Source organism: Balaenoptera borealis (assembly GCF_965194805.1).
Source record: "Balaenoptera borealis genome assembly, chromosome: 10".
Taxonomy (NCBI): Eukaryota; Metazoa; Chordata; class Mammalia; order Artiodactyla; family Balaenopteridae; genus Balaenoptera; species Balaenoptera borealis.
In genome coordinates, this window is record NC_138874.1 from 93,995,743 (window position 1) to 94,014,347 (window position 18,605).

The following is an 18,605-nucleotide window of genomic DNA, read 5'->3' on the forward strand; positions in this document are numbered from 1 at the left end:
ACACATGCCTCTGGTTGCCTGTTGTGTACCAAGCCTGGGCTGTGTGGGTGATAAAGATGACAAAGATGACAAAGACACAGGAGCCCCTGATCTCTCCACTCATCTTGGTTGAGATTTTAAACCTAGAGCTTTCGGAGCTGCTTGTCTTGCAGTAGGAATGCTTCTCTTTTTAAAAAAATTATTTTTAATTGAAGTATAGTTGGTTTACAGTGTTGTGTTCATTTCAGGTGTACAGCAAAGTGATTCAGTTCTACATGTATATATTCTTTTTCAGATTCTTTTCCATTATAGTTTATTATAAGATATTAAATATACTTCTCTGTTCTATATAGTAGCTTCTTGTTGTTTATTGATTTTATATAGAGTAGTGTGTATCTGTTAATCCCAAACTCCTCCTTTCCCCTTTGGTAACCATAAGTTTGTTTTCTACGTCTGTGAGTCTGTTTGTGTTTTTTGTTTTTTTTAAATTTTCCACGCCCCCTGCCTTGATTTGTGCCAAAATAAATGATGTTTCGCTTTTAAGATCAAAATCCAATTATGCCTTGATAATATGTAGGAAAACAATTGGCTTTGTACATTAACCTTGTATCCTGCAACCTTGCTATAGTTGTTTATTAGTTTCAGGAGGTTTTTTTTTTTCTTGAAGTATAGTTGATGTACAGTATTGTGTTAGTTTCAAGTGGAGAGCAAAGTGATTCTGTTTTATAAATATACGTATATATTCTTTTTCAGATTCTTTTCCTTTATAGGTTATTATAAGATATTGAATACAGTTCCCTGGGCTGTATGGTAGGTCCTTGTTTATCTCTTTTATATAGAGTAGTGTGTCTGTTAATCCCAAACTCCTAATTTATCCCTCCCCCTCCCTTTCCCCTTTGGTAACCATAAGTTTGTTTTCTATGTCTGTGAGTCTGTTTCTGTTTTGTAATTAAGTTCATTTGTATCATATTTTTTGTATCATATTTTTAGATTCTACATATAAGTGATATCATATGATATTTATCTTTGTCTGACTTCATTTAGAATGATAATCTGTAGGTCCATCCATGTTGCTGCAAATGGCAATATTTCATTCTTTTTTATGGCTAATATTCCTGTGTGTGTGTGTGTGTGTGTGTGTGTGTGTGTGTGTGTGTGTGTATGGATATATATCTTCTTTATCCATTCCTCTGTTGATGGACACTTAGGTTACTTCCGTGTCTTGGCTATTATAAATAGTGCTGCTCTGAACATTGGGGTGCATGTATCTTTTCAAATTAAAGTTTTTGTTTTTCCAAGATAAATGCTCAGGAGTGGGATTGCTGGATCATATGGTGACTCTATATATTTTTTTTTTAATTTAATTTATTTATTTTTGGCTGTGTTGGGTCTTCATTGCTGTGTGCGGGCTTTCTCTAGTTGCGGCGAGCGGGGGCTACTCTTCGTTGCAGTGCGCGGGCTTCTCATTGCGGTGGCTTCTCTTGTTGTGGAGCATGGGCTCTAGGCGCGCAGGCTTCAGTAGTTGTGGCTCACGGGCTCTAGAGCACAGACGCAGTAGTTGTGGCTCATGGGCTTAGTTGCTCCGTGGCATGTGGAATCTTCCCGGACCAGGGATCGAGCCCGTGTCCCCTGCATTGGCAGGCGGATTCTCAACCACTGTGCCACCAGGGAAGCCCCTATTTTTAGTTTTTTAAGGAACCTCCACTTGTTCTCCACAGTGGCTGCACCAGTTTACGGGAATGCTTCTCTTGGCTGGATATGGCACCTCAGCTGGCTCCGTCCAACAACGCCCACCACTGAAGACGATAAGGAGCCCCAAAGGATGGCCAGGTGTGCCAGCAGGTGCCTTAGGAGTGGGACAGTTCTGTACAATGCCATTTTATCTCAGGGTCTCAGGATCAGCCTGTGATCATTTGCTTTGTTCACGCGGGATCTTTTCCCAGCCTCCAGCCATGCTGAGACCAGGCAGCAGCAGGAGTGATGTTTGGACTTGTCAGTGCCCGTGGAAGAGCTGTCTGCTGCTCCTGCCTCTGACTTAGCCCAAACCAGCCCCTCTCTCCTCATGTCTCAGCCTGGCCTAGCCTGGCCATCTGCTGCCTCTGGGTGGATTTTGACTCATGTAAATACTTACCAGTGTGACTCCGTGCCAGTTGGACAGAGCCAGCCTGCTTGGGGAAGTAGAGGGTCTGCCAGAACAGGCGCCACTTGATGGGGCAGTCTCTGTACCATCTACTCAGGATGGGGCACTCTGTTGCCATGGCACCCGAGCCAACACAGAGTGAGGTCTGTGAGTCACATTTCCCTGGCATCCTTGCTTGGCTTCTGTGGCCTCTCCTGGGACTCAGGGATTGATCATCTTTGCAGGTGTAAATCCTGTGTGCTGGCCAGTGTTTGGCATGGGACTGAGACTGCTGTTGACTCAACAAAGGCTTGTTTCTGGGTGGCCAGAACCAAAGATGTTCTCTTCTGAGGCTCCACATGCTAATTCAGAAAGCTTGGAGAACCAGGAAAGAAAGGATGGAGAAGAGTGTTCATGGAAAGTTTGCAGGCTGGTGGCCCACAGCCCAATTTGGGATTTGAAAGCCCTTCAGCCAGGCGTGCTCTGTGCAGTTGGCAAGGGTCACCTGCACTGCCTTACTTACTTCCTTATCTTTCCTTTATGTCACCCGTCAGCCACAGATGAATTTGAATTGTCAACCTCTGGATGAAACTAGAAGCATTTAGCCTGGAGAAAAGAGGCAATTAAATAAGGCTCCATGAGGAGCTTTCAAAACAAACACTTCTTTTATGGGTGGGGGTTTAAAAATATTACATCAGGGTTAAAAAAAAATCAGTGAAAGAGAAACAGGAGGTCTTCCATCATCCCATATCTTGGAGATAACCACTTTCAACAATTGAAGAATATCTTTTTTTTTTTTTTAAAAGGTCCTGATGGCCAAGTCCTTTTTTTTTTTTTTAATTAATTAATTAATTTATTTATTTTTGGCTGAGTTAGGTCTTCGTTGCTGCGCGCGGGCTTTCTCTAGTTGCGGCGAGCAGGGGCTACTCTTCGTTGCGGTGCACGGGCTTCTCATTGCGGTGGCTTCTCCTGTTGCAGAGCACGGGCTCTAGGGCACACTTCAGTAGTTGCGGCACATGGGCTCAGTAGTTGTGGTGCACGGGCTTAGTTGCTCCGCGGCATGTGGGATCTTCCCGGACCAGGGCTCGAACCCGTGTCCCCTGCATTGGCAGGCGGATTCTCAACCACTGCGCCACCAGGGAAGCCCCTGGAGAATATCTTATAAAAGCATGTTCAACTATGGATTTAGGGTGAAATGTGTCCTCTATTAGAAAAAGAGAAAGACAGTTTAAACCACAGCATTGAAAGAGCCTCCTCGTCATAGATGATGATAACATCAGAACTGATGACTAGAGGCGGTCGTGTGGACTCCTTTCCTTGGTGGTTCTGGACTGGAGCGCATCTGGGCTGAGTCCAGTTACATCCTGGCACAGTGGGGGTGGGTTGGGGTGGCCAGGACAGCTGGCAGTGGTTGTGCTGGGTGGTGGGGATGGTGAGTAAATGGTACTTGAGATTCCTTCTAGCTCTAAACTTCTCTGATCTCAGACAGCAGAATGGCTGTGTTAGAGTGGATTAAACCTATCAGCAAATGGTCAAGTCCAAGGTGGAGCATCTTCACTGCTGCAGGAACTGCCCTTGGGGACCTCCACATTGCTCCTCGGAGCTTTGGTGGTGAGGGCTGTGGTTGGGGTGTCTCTCCCGTAACTTCTTACCTCACATCCCACCTGGTCCACATTTCTTTTGTCAAAGTCAATGATCATCTTGATGGAGGGGAAACATCGCTGCTCTGCCTTAGGCTCCCCTGTGGTTTATGTCAGCCTGGTTCCATTTATTATCAAAAGTCTACACAAACAATCAGATACCCAGCCCGAGGGGCTTCTCACTGATTAGCCTCCAGCCCCTTCCCCGCCTTACACACACACTGAACACTGGGTCCACCCAGGAGCCCCATTTCCCATTAATCCACCCCTATGAGTCCCTGAAAGGCTGGGCATTTGGTCTTTGCAAACATTTTGCTCACATATGGCTTGTGCCAGAGCTCTTGAGCCTTTGCAAATGCTGTTTCCTCCACTCTCTAATCTTCCCCAGAGCAGGCTCCTGGTGTTTTTCTTCAACCAGCTTTTTCTCTTGCAAAGTTCAGATAAGAATTTTTCTTTGGGCAAAGAGGTGGTGTACCATAGAGGATAAGAAGAGGGCTGTGTGGTCAGGTGTACCAGGTTCAGATTCTAGCTTTGCCACTCATTAAATTCCATGGGCAAGATGCTTAATCACTCTGAGCCTTAGTTTTTTATCTGTAACACGGAACGACTAAGGACCTGTTTCATAGGGTCATTGAAAAGTAATGGGGTCATCCATATAAGGACTTAGCACCCTCCAGGGAAATGCTCAGTGAATGGCCAACAACCCTATAATCATGGCAAGCCTTCTGAGGATGATTAGACATGAACTCTGCATTCATTCTCCAAGCACTTTGTGGAACAAGGTGTCCTACATTGCACACAGCTTGATGCATGGTTTGGAGTTGTTTTCTGGTTGCTTCATGTGTGCAGGTTTAGACTCAAATGACCTGTGAACCCTTTGAAGCTGGGACTATTATTCCTTCCCCCACCCCCATTCCGTGCATCCCAAGCCTAGTTTAATATTGTGAATCTTGGAATCTTGCCATGTTGCTGATGATGGTAAAATAAATACCCTCTCCTGTGTTATGGAGGAGTACTCAGAATCCAGCTTGTCTGCCCTCTCAGAGGATGTTATCATCTTACGAGGGTTAAAGTGTTAGGGATTTGAAATGCCCGCAGGCCTGCCCAGATACCGGGCAGCTTGGATGCTGCATGGAGCACAAAAGCACCCGGAACCGTGCTGCTCATGGAGAGGATGATTACACACATGCTCCCGACAAGAACTGTAGGATACGCTGCCCTGTCATTTCCTCCCAAAGATCCACCACAACCAAGAATCCCCTCGCAGGCAGCAAGAGTCCCCAGCCCACTTAGTAGCAGACAGCCTTCCTCAGAGGGTGTGGTTGAACAGCAGCAGTCAGCTCCCTGGCGGAGAGCAAGCAGGGGAGAGCCATTCACAGGCCCGTCAGCCAAGGAGGAAAAAGCAACTGAGGCAGGCTCTGTGCTGCCCACGCAGGGGAGTCTGAGCGTGGCACCCCTCTCCCGGCAGCACAAGACTGGGGGCCTGGGAAGCAGGGATGTCTGTTAGCAGGGGTGGCCTTTGCTAAATCTGGGTTTATACTTCCAAAGCTGTGGAATATTTGGATTATACTCAGAGGTTTGGAAAATCTCTCAAAGGTGTGTATGTTTGTGTGTGTGTGTGTGTGTGTGTGTGTGTGTGTGTGTGTGTGTGTGTGTGTGTGTTTCTGGGCATTTCTGCCAAAGGAGGAAAGTATCAGGATGAATACTGAGGAACCCTATAAATGATCAGAGCAGGAGGTATTTTAAAAATTCCATCCTGAAATAAGTGGTACTTGGCCATTCATGTGCTAAACAGAAAGACTCCCTTTAGGGACTTTATCTGGGACACTGTTCTGATAATCTGCTGGCAGCAGGGGGTGGGGTACACACAGACTTCCCAGGTGCAGGGGCAGTGGGGGCTGCTACGCCTGGAAGCTGGGGTAAGAGTTAGCTGGGGCTCTGCTAAGGAAGCACTGGAGGAAGCTCTAATCTAAAACTGGCTTTGGATGTGTGGAGGAGGGAACCCAGGGTAGAGTCAGAACAATAGAAAGCCTTCTGTTTACTGAGTGCTTGCCATATGTCAGGCAATAGTTTACATATACTAGTGGTACCTCACAGCCTTTGAGGTAAGTGCTAATTACCCTCATTTTACAGATGGGTAAACTAAGGCTTAGAGATGAAGTAAAGTGCCCAGATGTCACATGGCGAGTAACAGGCAGAGCCGGGCTTTGAATGCAAGCAGTCGACTCCAGAGGCCCTGCTCTTAACCTCTGCACTCCTCTGCTCCCCCCTCACCCATACCCCCTTGCCTCCTGCCCTCCCCGGCCTTCCCCTTCTGCTTCCCTCTCTAGACTGGGAGCTCTCTCAAGGCAGGAATAGTGTCTCACTTGAACTTTTTTTCCTAGCAGCTGGCACAGTGCCTGTCATATAGCAGTGACAGCCACTCAATGTTTTGTGAAGGGGCAAATACGTGATTGGATGAAATAAGGGGTATATGGATGACATAGAAACCTGGACCCCTTCCAGGGAGCTCATTATGAGGCAGCCGTCACAGCGGTTTCCCCTATTTGCTGTCCAGAAGAGGTACCTGGTCTCCCGAGAAGCAGGGATGCCCTGCCTGGTACCCTCTCTCTAGCTCTGTTGTTGCTATGGTAACTGCTGATCTAAGCACTAGCTGTTCTGCAAAGGGACCAGGAAAGCAGAGGGGGCAGAGGGGCCAAGATACCCCTTTCTATTCCCTCAAACTGGGGCCAGGGCTGCAGACCCCCTTTGGTTAGGTGCACACATATTTCCTGAGCATGTGCCTGGCCCTAAGGTAGGTGTGGAGGTCCTGCAGGTCCCACACTGTGTGCTGAAGGAGCCCCCAGGGAAGACAGACTAATGTGTGATTGAGTGTGGCAGAGGAGGTACTAGAGGGAGAGCCTCACTATCAGTGGGAGAACCACGAAGTAGGACTTTGGCTGTAAGGAGCCCTCCTAAGAGCAAGGGTAGAGACCTCCCTGGTGGTCCAGTGGGTAAGACTCCACACTCCCAATGCAGGGGGCCCGGGTTCGATCCCTGATTGGGGAACTAGGTCCCACGTGCCACAACTAAGAAGTCCGCATGCCACAACAAAGATCCGGCGCAGCCAAAATAAAATAAATTAAAATAATAAATAAATAAATATTAAAACATGGGAGAAAATTTTTTTAAAAAGATCAAGGGTAATAACCACTACCTTTTTTAAAAAATTAATTAATTTATTTATTTTTGGCTGTGTTGGGTCTTCATTGCTGCGCGCAGGCCTTCTCTAGTTGAGGTGAGCGGGGGCTACTCTTCCTTGTGGTGCGCAGGCTTCTCATTGTGGTGGCTTCTCTTGTTGCAGAGCACAGGCTTCTAGGCACGCGGGCTTCAGTAGTTGTGGCACGCGGACTCAGTAGTTGTGGCTCGCGGGCTCTAGGACGCAGGCTCAGTAGTTGTGGTGCACGGGCTTAGTTGCTCCGCGGCATGTGGGATCTTCCCTGACCAGGGCTCGAACCCGTGTCCCCTGCATGGGCAGGCGGATTCGTAACCACTGGGCCACCAAGGAAGTTCCAACAGCTGCTGTTTTTGTTTATTATTCATCAAGCCCTAAGCTAAGTGCTTCACAGGTGCCCTTTACACTCAATCTTCTCAATGGCTCTATGAGGTGGGCAGCATTATACCCATTTTACAGGAGAAGAAACGAGGCAAAGCCATGACTCACAGAGATTATGTGACTTGCTAAGCAGGACGTGGCACAGCTGGGATTTGAACACAGAGTCCAGGTTCTTAGCCCCTGTGCCATCTGCACTGTCTGGAATCTCAGTCTCATTGGTCTTTGCACGGTTTTGTCACGGGAGAAGTCTGGGTCCCTCATGGGCAGAATTTCACACTGGGCTTCCAGTTTGAGTGGGCACATGGAGATGGGGCAGGGGGACCTCCCTTCCTTGTCTCTCTCTGGGTCATTGGACACTCAGGCTGAGCAATCTTGCTGCTTGAGGTCTTGTCTTGTCCTGGATAGGTGGGGCTTCAGTAGCTTCTATGCCTCGCTGATTACAAAATGCTGCAAGGAGGAAACAGATGTGTGGTGGGAGCTTCTTAGGAATCGTTCTGGTGGAAGCTGTGGCTATCAAGAGGGCCGAACGCCACCAACCTCCCTGGCCCTGAATCTGGCTCCACTTAAGGTTTCTGCTGCTGCATCCGTTGGCCCTGATTCCTGGGGTATCAGCAATCGGGAAGTATGTATGGGCTGACTCCTCATCTCTGGCTGGGAGATCTCAGGGCTGACCTGAAGTCCCACTTCTGGGGGGCTGACTCAGCACTAGCCATGTCTTTTGGGAGAGACCCAAGAGCAATATCCGCCTTTGGAGGCCCAACCACTGTCCCAAGAGACTTTGGTCTAACACAGCTCAGTTCTCGGCAGGAATAGGTGAGCAATGAGGCCGGGGGTGGCTGTGTGAGTCATCTCTGGCCAGTTGGGAAGACAGGCCCAAGGGTGCCTTGCGAGAAGTGGCAGGGAAGTGGGTCTTTGCTTTCTATTTCTATTTTAAACAAAGTTCCCCTAAGAGAAACCTTACTGATCGGTGGGTTTTAAAGAAATATATAGGACTGAATTTTTCCCAACTCCCTACCCCACCCCTGTCCTGAAAATCTCATCTCACACTTTTTTTTTTTTAGGTTTTAACATATGTTTATTACATTGAAGACTTCAGGATCCCTAGGGGATCCTAGGATCCGGGGATGACACAGGTCAATGGATGTGAGGATGCTGAGAACTCAGATGTAAGTCTCAAGCCACCTGTCTCTTTAAAACATCCTCGGCTCTCTTAGGAGGAAAGAAGGAGGGGCAGCGTCCACCTGCCTAGCTCTCAGCACTTCTGAGCAGAAACCTCAAGTGTTCACAGCAGCCGCAGCTCCAAAGCAGCTGTGTTGGTGCTGAGCTGAAGGGGTGGGTGGAAGACAGACGCGGAAGTGCAGCTCAGCAGAGTTCTAGCCTTCTAAGTAGAGGGGCGCCAGGAGGTGCCTCCCAGCCCAAATGAGAGGGAGGGGCCTGAGCTTCCCGGGGAATGGGTGCAGGAGACCGGGCTGGGGCAAGAGCAGCTGTCCTCGTGCCCCCTCCTCTGGGCCGGTCACCTTAACACTCCTCCTCTTTGATGTGGGAGGTTGTGCCACCCCTGAGGCAGTGGGGCTTCCGGGGGGGCATCTGAGAGCACTTGGAGTCTTCTGAGATTGCTGCTTCTGCTGTGACATCGCCTGGCTAGCCTGTGGAAGCCTAGAGGAAGACGTGTGGACCACTTATCCCGGAGGAGTCTGGAGGCCTCTCCTCTTGCACTTTTTAAGACCTAACCTTTTCCCCTCGAAAAAAGAAGTAATATCTTTGAACACCTCTGAGGTTTATGTGGTTCCATTTTGCTGGGAGAGAGTTTGTTGTTGAAAGTTTTATTTTCTGTTTTCTTTTTGGGGCTGTAGAGGAAAACCAAAGGGATAGAAAATGCCACTCTGGGCTCAGATGAATATAACACAGGCATTTGGTGACAGAACGACAATCGTGTTGATTTGATTTTCTTTGGGGAGGCTCTTCACATTTTCCTGTGTATAAGGACAAAGTGTCTCACTTGAACTTTGTTTTCCTAGGAGCTGGCACAGTTCCTGGCATATAGAAAGTGATAGCCACTCACCAAGTATTTTGTGAAGGGGCAAATACACGAATATATGATTGGATGAATGACAGTATGAAGGGGTGTATGCATGACGCAGAAACTTACAGCTCAAACCCAAAGCTGATCCGGCAGCTCACACACCCCTCTCGCCACGCAGGCCTCAGAGCCACTCGTTTCCCTTTCAATTACTTACCAGTCTTCATTGTTTTCTGGCTTATTTTGTGGCCATTGGTCTTGTCTTCCTAATAGATCCAGTTCAGTGGGGACAGAGCCCTTCCCTTGTCTTATATCTCTGTTCCCCACATAGCATCTGACCCAGGGTGGAACACAAGCTGTGTTGTTCAGTACTTGGTTAAAAATGGCTTTTCCTCACTCCAGAGTCATGATGATTGAATAAATCCCAGAATAAAGGGATTCTTCTTATTTTTATGTTAAGATGCTTGGTGGTGAATCCATATACAGCAAGTTGGTGAGTACAGAATATAGCGATTACCAGGAGAGGATCACTTCAAATCAGGTTTTACACACAGAGATGTTCACTGCAGTGTTGTTTAAACAGCAAAAAAAGTGGAGACACCTTAAGTGTTCCTCAGGGGAGGGTGGGTAAATTAAGGTACATCTCTCACACAGGGAGATAGCAAGCAGCTATTTTAAACAATAAGGTAGAGCCAAATGTTCCAAAAAGATGTCCAAGAAAAGTTAGATGGTATGGTGCAATTTATGTAAAAAAGAACTAAAGGGATGCATCCACACACGTGATACGTACATACACAGAAAAATTTTGGAAGGATAAACAAGATACTTCCTACTGATTAACGTTGGGGAATGGGCTGAGAAGTCAGGCGTGGGAGCTTTTATCTGTTATTTAATTTTTCTGTGGTTGAATTTTTTTATCATGACTGTATTGGTTTTGTTTTTAAAAAGAACAGACACACAAGTTAGAAAAACAAGCTATCTTTGGATGGCAAGGAGAAATGTTAACTTCGAAAGATGTCCCTCCAGGGTAGAGGGAGGGGGCACGTCCGGGGAGGGCGAAGTGGGGGGCTGTGGTGAGGTGAGCCGAAGGCCCACACTTCCATTACTGCATGGCTCTTGGCTCTCTCTGCTTGTGGTCTGCTGGCCACACCAAACAACGTTCCCGCTCTATCCCGTGAGGCGGAGACCAGATGGGGCATGAGAATGTTCTGAATCCCAGTCTGCTGAGTGACTTAAGTTAGAACTTCCGGGACATTCACTCCCTGCTGCCACAGCTGCCACCAACCCCGCTCTGGAAGGGTGCTTGGCACACAGTACGTGCTACTTAAATATTGCCTACGTCTGTGGTGCTTTCCTGCCCTCGCTCCATGGTTCTGGCTGAAATGCTTTTCCTGGTCAGTCCTGCCCATCTTTTAGAAACAATATCTGGCAGCACTCTACCATGAGGCCTTCCCTAATCCTCCAGTATCAGGGGTTCTTGGACTTCCAGCATCACCTGGGAAACTCGGCAGAAAGCAGATTCCTGTGCCCGACTCCTAGAGATTCCACTGAAGTCTGCAGTGTGGCCCAGGAACCCGTGCCCCGGTGATACCCATGCGTGACCTGCTAGAAAGGAGCGCTCACCAGCTTTGCCTCCCCCATCCCCTCTCTGCTTCTCATACCACTAGTGTAAGCGTGGGTGTACTCACGGATGTCTGTGGTGTGGCAGATGCCGCCTGGACCATAGATCCCAAGCAGGCTCATTGGCTTCTACCAGGCCTTTCTCCCAACAGTTTTGTAGGGAAAGCAGTCCACTTGGGTTTTCTTTCACTTTCCATTTGGAAAGGAAGTGAAGAGCCATCCTCAGCTAGGGGTGTCATCAGTCACTTGAGGGCGCTTTAGAAATAGAGCCTTACCTGGTTGCCGTGTAGGTTCAAGGTGGGGTCTGGGCATCTGACCTAGCTCTCCATGGGATTCTGATGAGACCTGTGATTACAAACAAACCAGTGCTGGCTGGTTTGATTACAAACCAGATTCTCAACCCAGGCTGTGCTTTTTTTTTTTTTTTTTTGGCCATGCATCATGGCCTGCAGGATCTTAGTTCCTGGATGAGGGATTGAACCCGTGCCCCCTGCAGTGGAAGTGCAGGGTCCTAACCACTGGACTGCCAGGCTGTGCTTTGACAAGGCAGAGAGAGGGGCTGGGGCTTTTGAGGAGGAGGGGCCCTCGTTCAACCTAACCGACCTTGTGGCTTCAGGCCAGCCCTGCTCACTTCACTTGTCAAGAGGTGCAGCAAAAGTCCTGGGGCATTTGGTACAGCAAGTAAGCAGATGCTGGGTAAAGTCAAGCATCCTCGGGAAGGAAAGAGATCCCTCGGAGAAAGTTGTCCTTAGTGGAAAGGCCTAAGTGCCCTAAAGGTCTAGAACTCTTCTGTTTAAAAGACAGTCTCTTTCCTTCAAGCCAAAAGCTTCACATTACTCCCAGGGCCCACATTCTTTGCACACATCAGCTCTGTGAAGTAAGGTTTTGTGTTGGAATCCACCCTATAGCCTGCTTTCAAAGGCCCTTTCTGGAACTCTGCAGGCTGCCTCAAAGATGGGCCAGAAATATTCTGTTTTGCTATTTTTTAAATTTCCTGAAAGCATAAGAATAAAAAGGGAGTGAAAGCTTCCGCGTGTCAGTAGGAAATCCACCCCCTCCTCAGCTCTGCCCTGGGAAGCTCACAGATTTCCTGAAGTTAAAAACAAACACTGTGACCAGTTTCTACTCCTTGCAAGAATTTAATTCTTCCTTTAACATAAATAAGGCAGCATGAAACACCAAGAGTCCCGCCGCCCTCTGCTTCAGAAGCAGCTTTGGTGCATAAAAGATCCCCATTTCCCCGCTGAGTTGTTGTCTCTGTATAAACAAGAGGCCAGAAGGGAATTTTTCAGTGAATTTTCTCCTGGAAGCAAAGGGGAAGCTGAGGGAGATTCAGGCTTGGTCTTGGCTTCTGGAGGCTGGTTCTTGGTTGCTGGGGTCTCCTCAAAGCACATCAGATGAGGATGAGGATGGGAAAGGAAAGGCATGGGTGACAATAAATAAGGAAATTCCCCCAAACTGGAAATGGGGCTTTGGGGTTACTGTTGGAGACCATGTGGGCCTGGGGAGGGGCAGACCCAGGTGCTGCTCAGTCTAACCCCAGCTCACATGGAAGGAAGCTTCCTACAGTTTCCTATGGGCTTCGATGCCCCATAACAGCTGAGCCTCCTACTGTGAATTAACCCTGTCAGGCAAACTGTCCATCTCCTAGAACACTCCGAGGCCAGGTGAGAGCACTCCTGGGGTAGAGACAGGATCCTTTCTTCAGTTCATGCTGAGCCCGACACCCCTGAGGAATTGGGTACGTGTCTGGGAGGCACGGCCAGCTTCAACCATGGAAGGAGAGTGCTGGGGAAGGAGCACTCATTCTTGCTTCCCCTCGGCCCTCTGCAAAGGTTACCGAGGCAATGCCAAGAGAGGAGCCCCCAAAGGGCAAGTGAAGCCATAATTGGAGGAGGGAGTGGCTTCCCAGCCCCTCTGAACCAGGCCTGGAGACCGAGGCCAGCTCTGACCTCAGGCTCTGGTGCCTGCCCAGGGACCACAGCCCAGCAGTGCCAAGGTGGCCTCTCTGAGGTCTGAGGGCTGTGCTTGTAGTCTGTCCTTACGTGTCCCAGTCAGCCAAGCCTCTGTCAGGCTCTTAGGGTGTTGGTCATCTGTGTGGCCAGGAAGGCCCATCCAGAAGGGAGGGTTCTGTGCAGTGAGGGAGCCCCGCTGGAATGAACAGCCAAGGGGATTTTGGGGCCTGCATGTGGAGCTGGGTTTCCACAGCAGTCTTGTTTCCAGGCACGCCCTGCTCTAGGATTGGAACCCTGAGGAAAACTCAGGGCTACAGCATCCCTCACCTCTCAGGTCTACGACCTTCTCTGAACTAGGCATCAGAGGCCACACTGCAAACCAGACCCCAGCAGCCCAGGTACCAGGCTCTGCCCTTTGCCCCCGTGACCCTGTGCTCCTCTTTCTCTCTCATCGTCTATCTTCAGTGTCCCCCACCTCCCAACATACTGGTGGCCAGAGAGACCAGCTGTGGAGAGAATAACGAGGGTGAGGGGCCCACATACCATGCTTGTACCCAGCATGGTATGTGGCACCCACAGGGTTCAGGACATAGCATCCTGGGAGAAGGGGCAGAGAAAAGGGGGTGCACCCTGAGTGAGATGTGTAGCTGAAACAACAGTCAGCTTAAACTTCTGTCTGCCACCAAGTACCCACTTCTGTGTAACAGAGACATTAGCCACCTGGGGCCTTGAATCTCTCTAGGTCTTTTCTCCAAATAGTATAAAAATGGCAGCCACAGTGGGGACCCCTACTGTGCAGGCTGTGGATGGAACACTGCAAATTCCCACACTGGTGCCCACTGCTTGGTTGCAGATGCCTGGGGTCAAGGGTTACTGGAGTGCAAGGGTGCAAGGTCTTAACACGGGTCCCTGTTAGCATTCCTGTAGATCTTTTGTTGATATTCAAGTAAAGACTGGACCTGGAATGTAAAAAGAATCACACCCAAATCGATGTTTGCATTGTCTGTAACTCAGCGTCCATAGAGTTCTGTCATCATCTTGGCCATTGGTGGTGATCCAAAAGTAAGCTGCAAAGGATCAGTCCCCAAACCCAGACAACAGCTTCACCAGCAAGTCCCAATGGCATGAAAGCAAACCAGCTTTGGCTTGGAATTCTGTTTCCTCTGTGCTATAGGGTCTAGCTCCCCCGGCAGGCTGAGCCACGGCGCCCTATAAAGCCTGTCATTTTCCCAGGACAGGGCCTGCACGTGCCCCCAAGTGTGTGGACATGTAGGATGCCTTGTGTCCTGGCCCTCTGGGTCGTGGATGCTCTACAAGATGACAGCTTTTGAGGGCAGGCCATGGTCTGAGGGAATATGGAGGGAGTACTCGCTAATGAGCGCTGGGGCATTCTTGAGCATCTCATAGAAGGAGTCCACTGTCTTCCGGTAGACACTTCGTTGCAGGACGAAGGGCCGGAAGAGGTTGAGAGGCTCAGCCCTGCGTACGGCCTCAGGGAGCCCCATGGCCTCGGGCACCTTGCAATTGCCGATGAAAAAGTGATGGAGCTTCTTCTCCAGCAGGCTCTTCTCCAGGAAGCAGAGCAGCTCGTGCAGACGAGCATCGAGCTGCTCAGCCTTCCAGGCGGCTGGCCGCCGGGCGAGCAGGAGGTGCAGCAGGGCGGTCTTCAGGTGGTAGTTGCTGAGCCGGCTGGGGCCCGTCAGGCGGCTCTGTTTGGAGAGCAGGAAGGAGGCAATCTGCAAGCAGCTGAGGTGGCAGGCGCCCTCGGGCAGCGCCTTCGAGGTCATCCTAAGGAAGTGGCGCTCATAGACAGCGAAGGACAGGAGCCAATCTGTGCTGGATGGCGGGGTCCCCCCACAGGGCTCCCTGGTAAGATGGGAGACCAAGTACAGGTCGGAGTCATCATACTGGATCACAGGAATCAGGTTGAAGGGCATGAACTTCCCCGAGCGGAACCTGATCTTGAGGGACCCCGGGGTGTCCAGCTGGCCAAAGGCCAGGTCGAACTCGTACTTGTGGTTGATGCGGTGCCAGGCTCTGGTGAGGGCCGTCTGGAACCACTTCAGGACCCGCATCGTGTCCAGGTATGGGGAGTCTCCGACGCACAGCGGGTCTTCCGCCTCACTGCCTGGCCGCACCAAGTTGTTCTTGCCGTGGAGGAGACACAGCATGTCTTCCCCGAGTTTGGTCTTGCCGCAGATACAGCCCAGCGTGTCCTCGTCGGCCCGGACCACCTTGATCTGGCCGTAGCCCTGGCGATCCAAGGGCACCGAGCGGCTGGAGCACCAGAGCTCTGGGTGGAAGCGGTAGGGCTCGGGGGGCATGAAGGGCACAAAGAGGTCGCACAGCAGCGGCTTGTTCACCTGCCAGTTCTCGTACATGCTGTCCACGCCGATGAAGTCCTCCACCTCCATGTCCGTGTCCCGGCTGCACAGGCTCCTCAGGGCTTCCAGCAAATCATCCACGAAGCCTTCCACAAACTCCCGGGTGCGGGAGGCGTCGGCCGGGGCCCCCCGGATGCAGCGTTCGTAAAAGTGGTCGAGCGTGGCCTTGTTGGGCAGGGTGAGACCCCGGAGGGGGGCGCCCTCCAGGCCGGGCAGCTCGTCCTCGTCGGCGCCCAGGCACTCGGGCGAGGGCGCGTCCTGGTGGTCCTGCCGCCACACCTCGATCACCAGGAAGAGGATCATGCAGAGGGTGCTCCACAAGTCCCAGGCGGCGCGGCTCTCGTTCTGCTGCTGGCCCTCCTCCGCCACGCGCTCCAGCGCCTCCTTCTCGGCCTCCTTCTCGGCCGCCAGCCGCGCCACCTCCTCCTCCAGGCGCAGCTGCTCCAGCTGCAGCTTCTCCTGGTGCGCCTGCATCTGGCGGATGATCTCCTCCTCGTTCTCGGGGACCGTGGCGTTCTCTCGCGGGAACAGCAGCGGGTGATTGATGATGGCCGTCACCACCACCAGGCACACCCGGAAGAGCCCCAGCGCCATGGCTGCAGCTTTCCTGGGAACAGGGAGAGAGAAGCCAACGGTCACACCGGGCTTCCCTCGGTGCCGCTTCTTCCCTCGTGGTTCCCTCCCACCGACCTCCGCCCCGCCGAGCTGGTGGACGCCTTACGGCTCTTCCCCATCCCCACGCCCAGCCTAGCCTCGGGAACAAGAACCCCGAAGTCCCTCAGCAGCGATCCTGGCAACACAACCACAGCGGTGGACCTGTTTCGGTCTGCCCAGACAGCGCTCTTTCTGGTAGCAGCACCCCACTTTCCCTGGGAACCAAACCTTTTCTACTCCCAGTCCTTATGGTCTGGGTGGGGATGAACCCACCCCCTGCTTAAGGGGTGAGCATGTAACCCAGGCCCAAGGCTATTTCATGCTCCTCCTCACCAGCCACAGGGGTTGTTTCAGGGTGAGCTTATGACCCTATGCTGGCCACTGGGAGATAAGAGGTAGGATTTGTTGGGACCAGTGGGGAGAAAGACTCACCCTGTTGCCTAGGGTTGCCGAGGGAACAGGAGTACACCTGCTGGTGGCTCTCTGGCTGCCTCAAAGAGGGGATGAGAAAGATGCCAACATGGAGGAAAGCATATGCCCTGGACCCAGCTGTGCCTGAAGCCATCACCTCTGGACTTTGTAGTCATATAAATCAATACATTCTCTCTCTTTTTTTTTTTTTTTTGGTGGCACCACGTGGCTTGTGGGATCTCAGTTCCCCGACCAGGGATTGAAACTGAGCGGTGGCAGTGAAAGCCCACCAGGCCACCAGAGAACTCCCGATACATTCCCTTTTTATTTAAGTCAGTTTGAGTTGTTTTCCAGCACTTGAAACCAAAATAGTCCTGTATAAGACATCCCCTCCTCCCCTGCCAGTGAATGCCTTCTAGTGAATGCTTGTTTCCTCAGTACAGTATAGCCTAGTGGTTAAGAACAGGAGGGTTGGGTTCCAAAGCCAGCCCTGTCACTCAGTGGGTAGCTGTGTGACCTTGGGCATGTTAACTCACCCCTCTGAGCCCCAGTTTCCTTAGTGTACAAAAGGAAAGCCAGAGCACCCAGAGGGTCATTGTGTTGATGGATGTGTTGGTCCATGCAAACTGCCTACACAGCACAGTGAATGGTGCACAGCATACGTTCATTGAACAGTAACTGAAGCAGTCTTGAGCCCTTATCTTTCCCCACTGTAAACCTCTCCTTCCGAGCTGGAAGGCTCCACCCCAAATTCAGACATTGATCTCCTGGCTACTCCTGGGTCTTTCCCCAGAACAGTCTAAGAGACAACCAGAGTGACTGAATCATTGGCTTTCCTCTCACGAGTCATCTGAACTTTAAATCTGACTTAATTGTGAAAGGAGACACACCATTCCTCCAGGATAAATGGATTTTTAGCTTTCAGGTGACTTTTGGGGAAGGACTAACCTCTTACAACACAGTACTTGCTATGCAGACTGCAGCTGCAGCATCTTCTGGGAGTTGGTTAGAAGTGCAGAATCTCGGGACTTCCCTGGTGGCGCAGTGGTTAAGACTCCGCCTGCCAGTGCAGCGGGACACAGGTTCGAGCCCTGGTCCGGGAAGATCCCACATGCCGTGGAGCAACGAAGCCCGTGCGCCACAACTATTGAGCCTGCGCTCTAGGGTCTGTGTGCCAAAACTACTGAGCCCACGTGCCACAACTACTGAAGCCCGTGTGCCTAGAGCCCATGTTCCACAACAAGAGAAGCCACCGCAATGAGAAGCCCGCTCACTGCAACAAAGAGTAGCCCCTGCTCGCCACAACTAGAGAAAGCCAGTGCGCAGCAACAAAGGCCCAACGCAGCCAAAATAGATAGATAAATAAATAAAATAAATTTATTAAAAAAAAAAAAGTGCAGAATCTGTGCCCCACCCCAGACCTATTGAACCAGAATCTGCATTTTAATACCATCCACATTAAAGTCTGAGAAGCAGACTCACATGGTAAGTCTTATATTATACCCTCTTCTCCCTGGCTGGAATCTTGGGAAGTAACAATTGGCCTTTTCCACATTTGCCCCACTTGCTTCCTGCCGGGGACCTCAGCTAGGAGAGCAGATGGCCAAAGGAGGTCATCGTTGGAGAACCAAGAGCCGCCCCCCACGCCTCCCCAATACATGCCAATACACCCCATTCCCTGACCTTGAATTCGTACCCTGAAAGCCACCTATTCTGGTTCTTACCCTAATGGTGCCAAGAGGCAGGTATCTGTCATTAGGTAAGAGCACCTCTGCAGGTTCTACTCAGCAGTGCCAGGATGTATTGGTTTGGCCAGAAAGTTTGTTCAAGTTTTTCCAATGTTACGGAAAAACCCGAACGAACTCTCTGGCCAACCCAATAGACGGCCTGAGTTGCCACACTTGGGCAAAGCCTGCTGCTCAGATGTGATTCCACCCTGTCAGTAGGAACCAAAAGGCTTGGCAGGGAGGAGGGAGGTCCAGCAGCAGCAGAGTTCAGTGTGCAGACACATTCAGGCCTCAGAGGTGAACTCTGAAGCACTTAGGTATTTCTACTTGAGGAGGAAATGGAGGACAGGAGAAAGTGGAGGAAGTCTCAGAGTGGAAGGGAGGTGGGGTAAGGAAAAAGAACGGGGGCAGCCAGCCAGCTTCTCTTCCCCAAGACAAGAAGCAGCTTGCTGGATAATTGCAGAAACAGGTCAGCCCCGGATTATACGTTAGAGAAACTTC

The 18,605-nt window shown here is 50.6% G+C and overlaps 1 protein-coding gene across 10 annotated transcripts in view; it reads right to left on the minus strand.

The window, feature by feature from the left end:
- The window catches only part of ITPRIP (inositol 1,4,5-trisphosphate receptor interacting protein), a 60,755-nt gene that overhangs the window by 22,692 nt on the left and 19,458 nt on the right, over window positions 1-18,605 (minus strand). For 6 of the 10 annotated variants that reach the window (XM_082408373.1, XM_082408372.1, XM_082408371.1 and 3 more), the window contains one exon: window positions 12,093-15,919. The exons of 1 other annotated variant lie outside the window; for it this stretch is intronic. In XM_082408373.1, coding sequence (XP_082264499.1) covers window positions 14,239-15,906 — 1,668 coding nt within the window. In that variant the 5' untranslated portion in view covers window positions 15,907-15,919 and the 3' untranslated portion in view covers window positions 12,093-14,238. Of the gene's footprint in view, window positions 1-11,248; window positions 11,319-12,092; window positions 15,920-18,605 lie in introns of those variants that run through there. 3 more of the 10 variants (XR_014249254.1, XR_014249256.1, XR_014249257.1) reach the window with 1 other exon arrangement.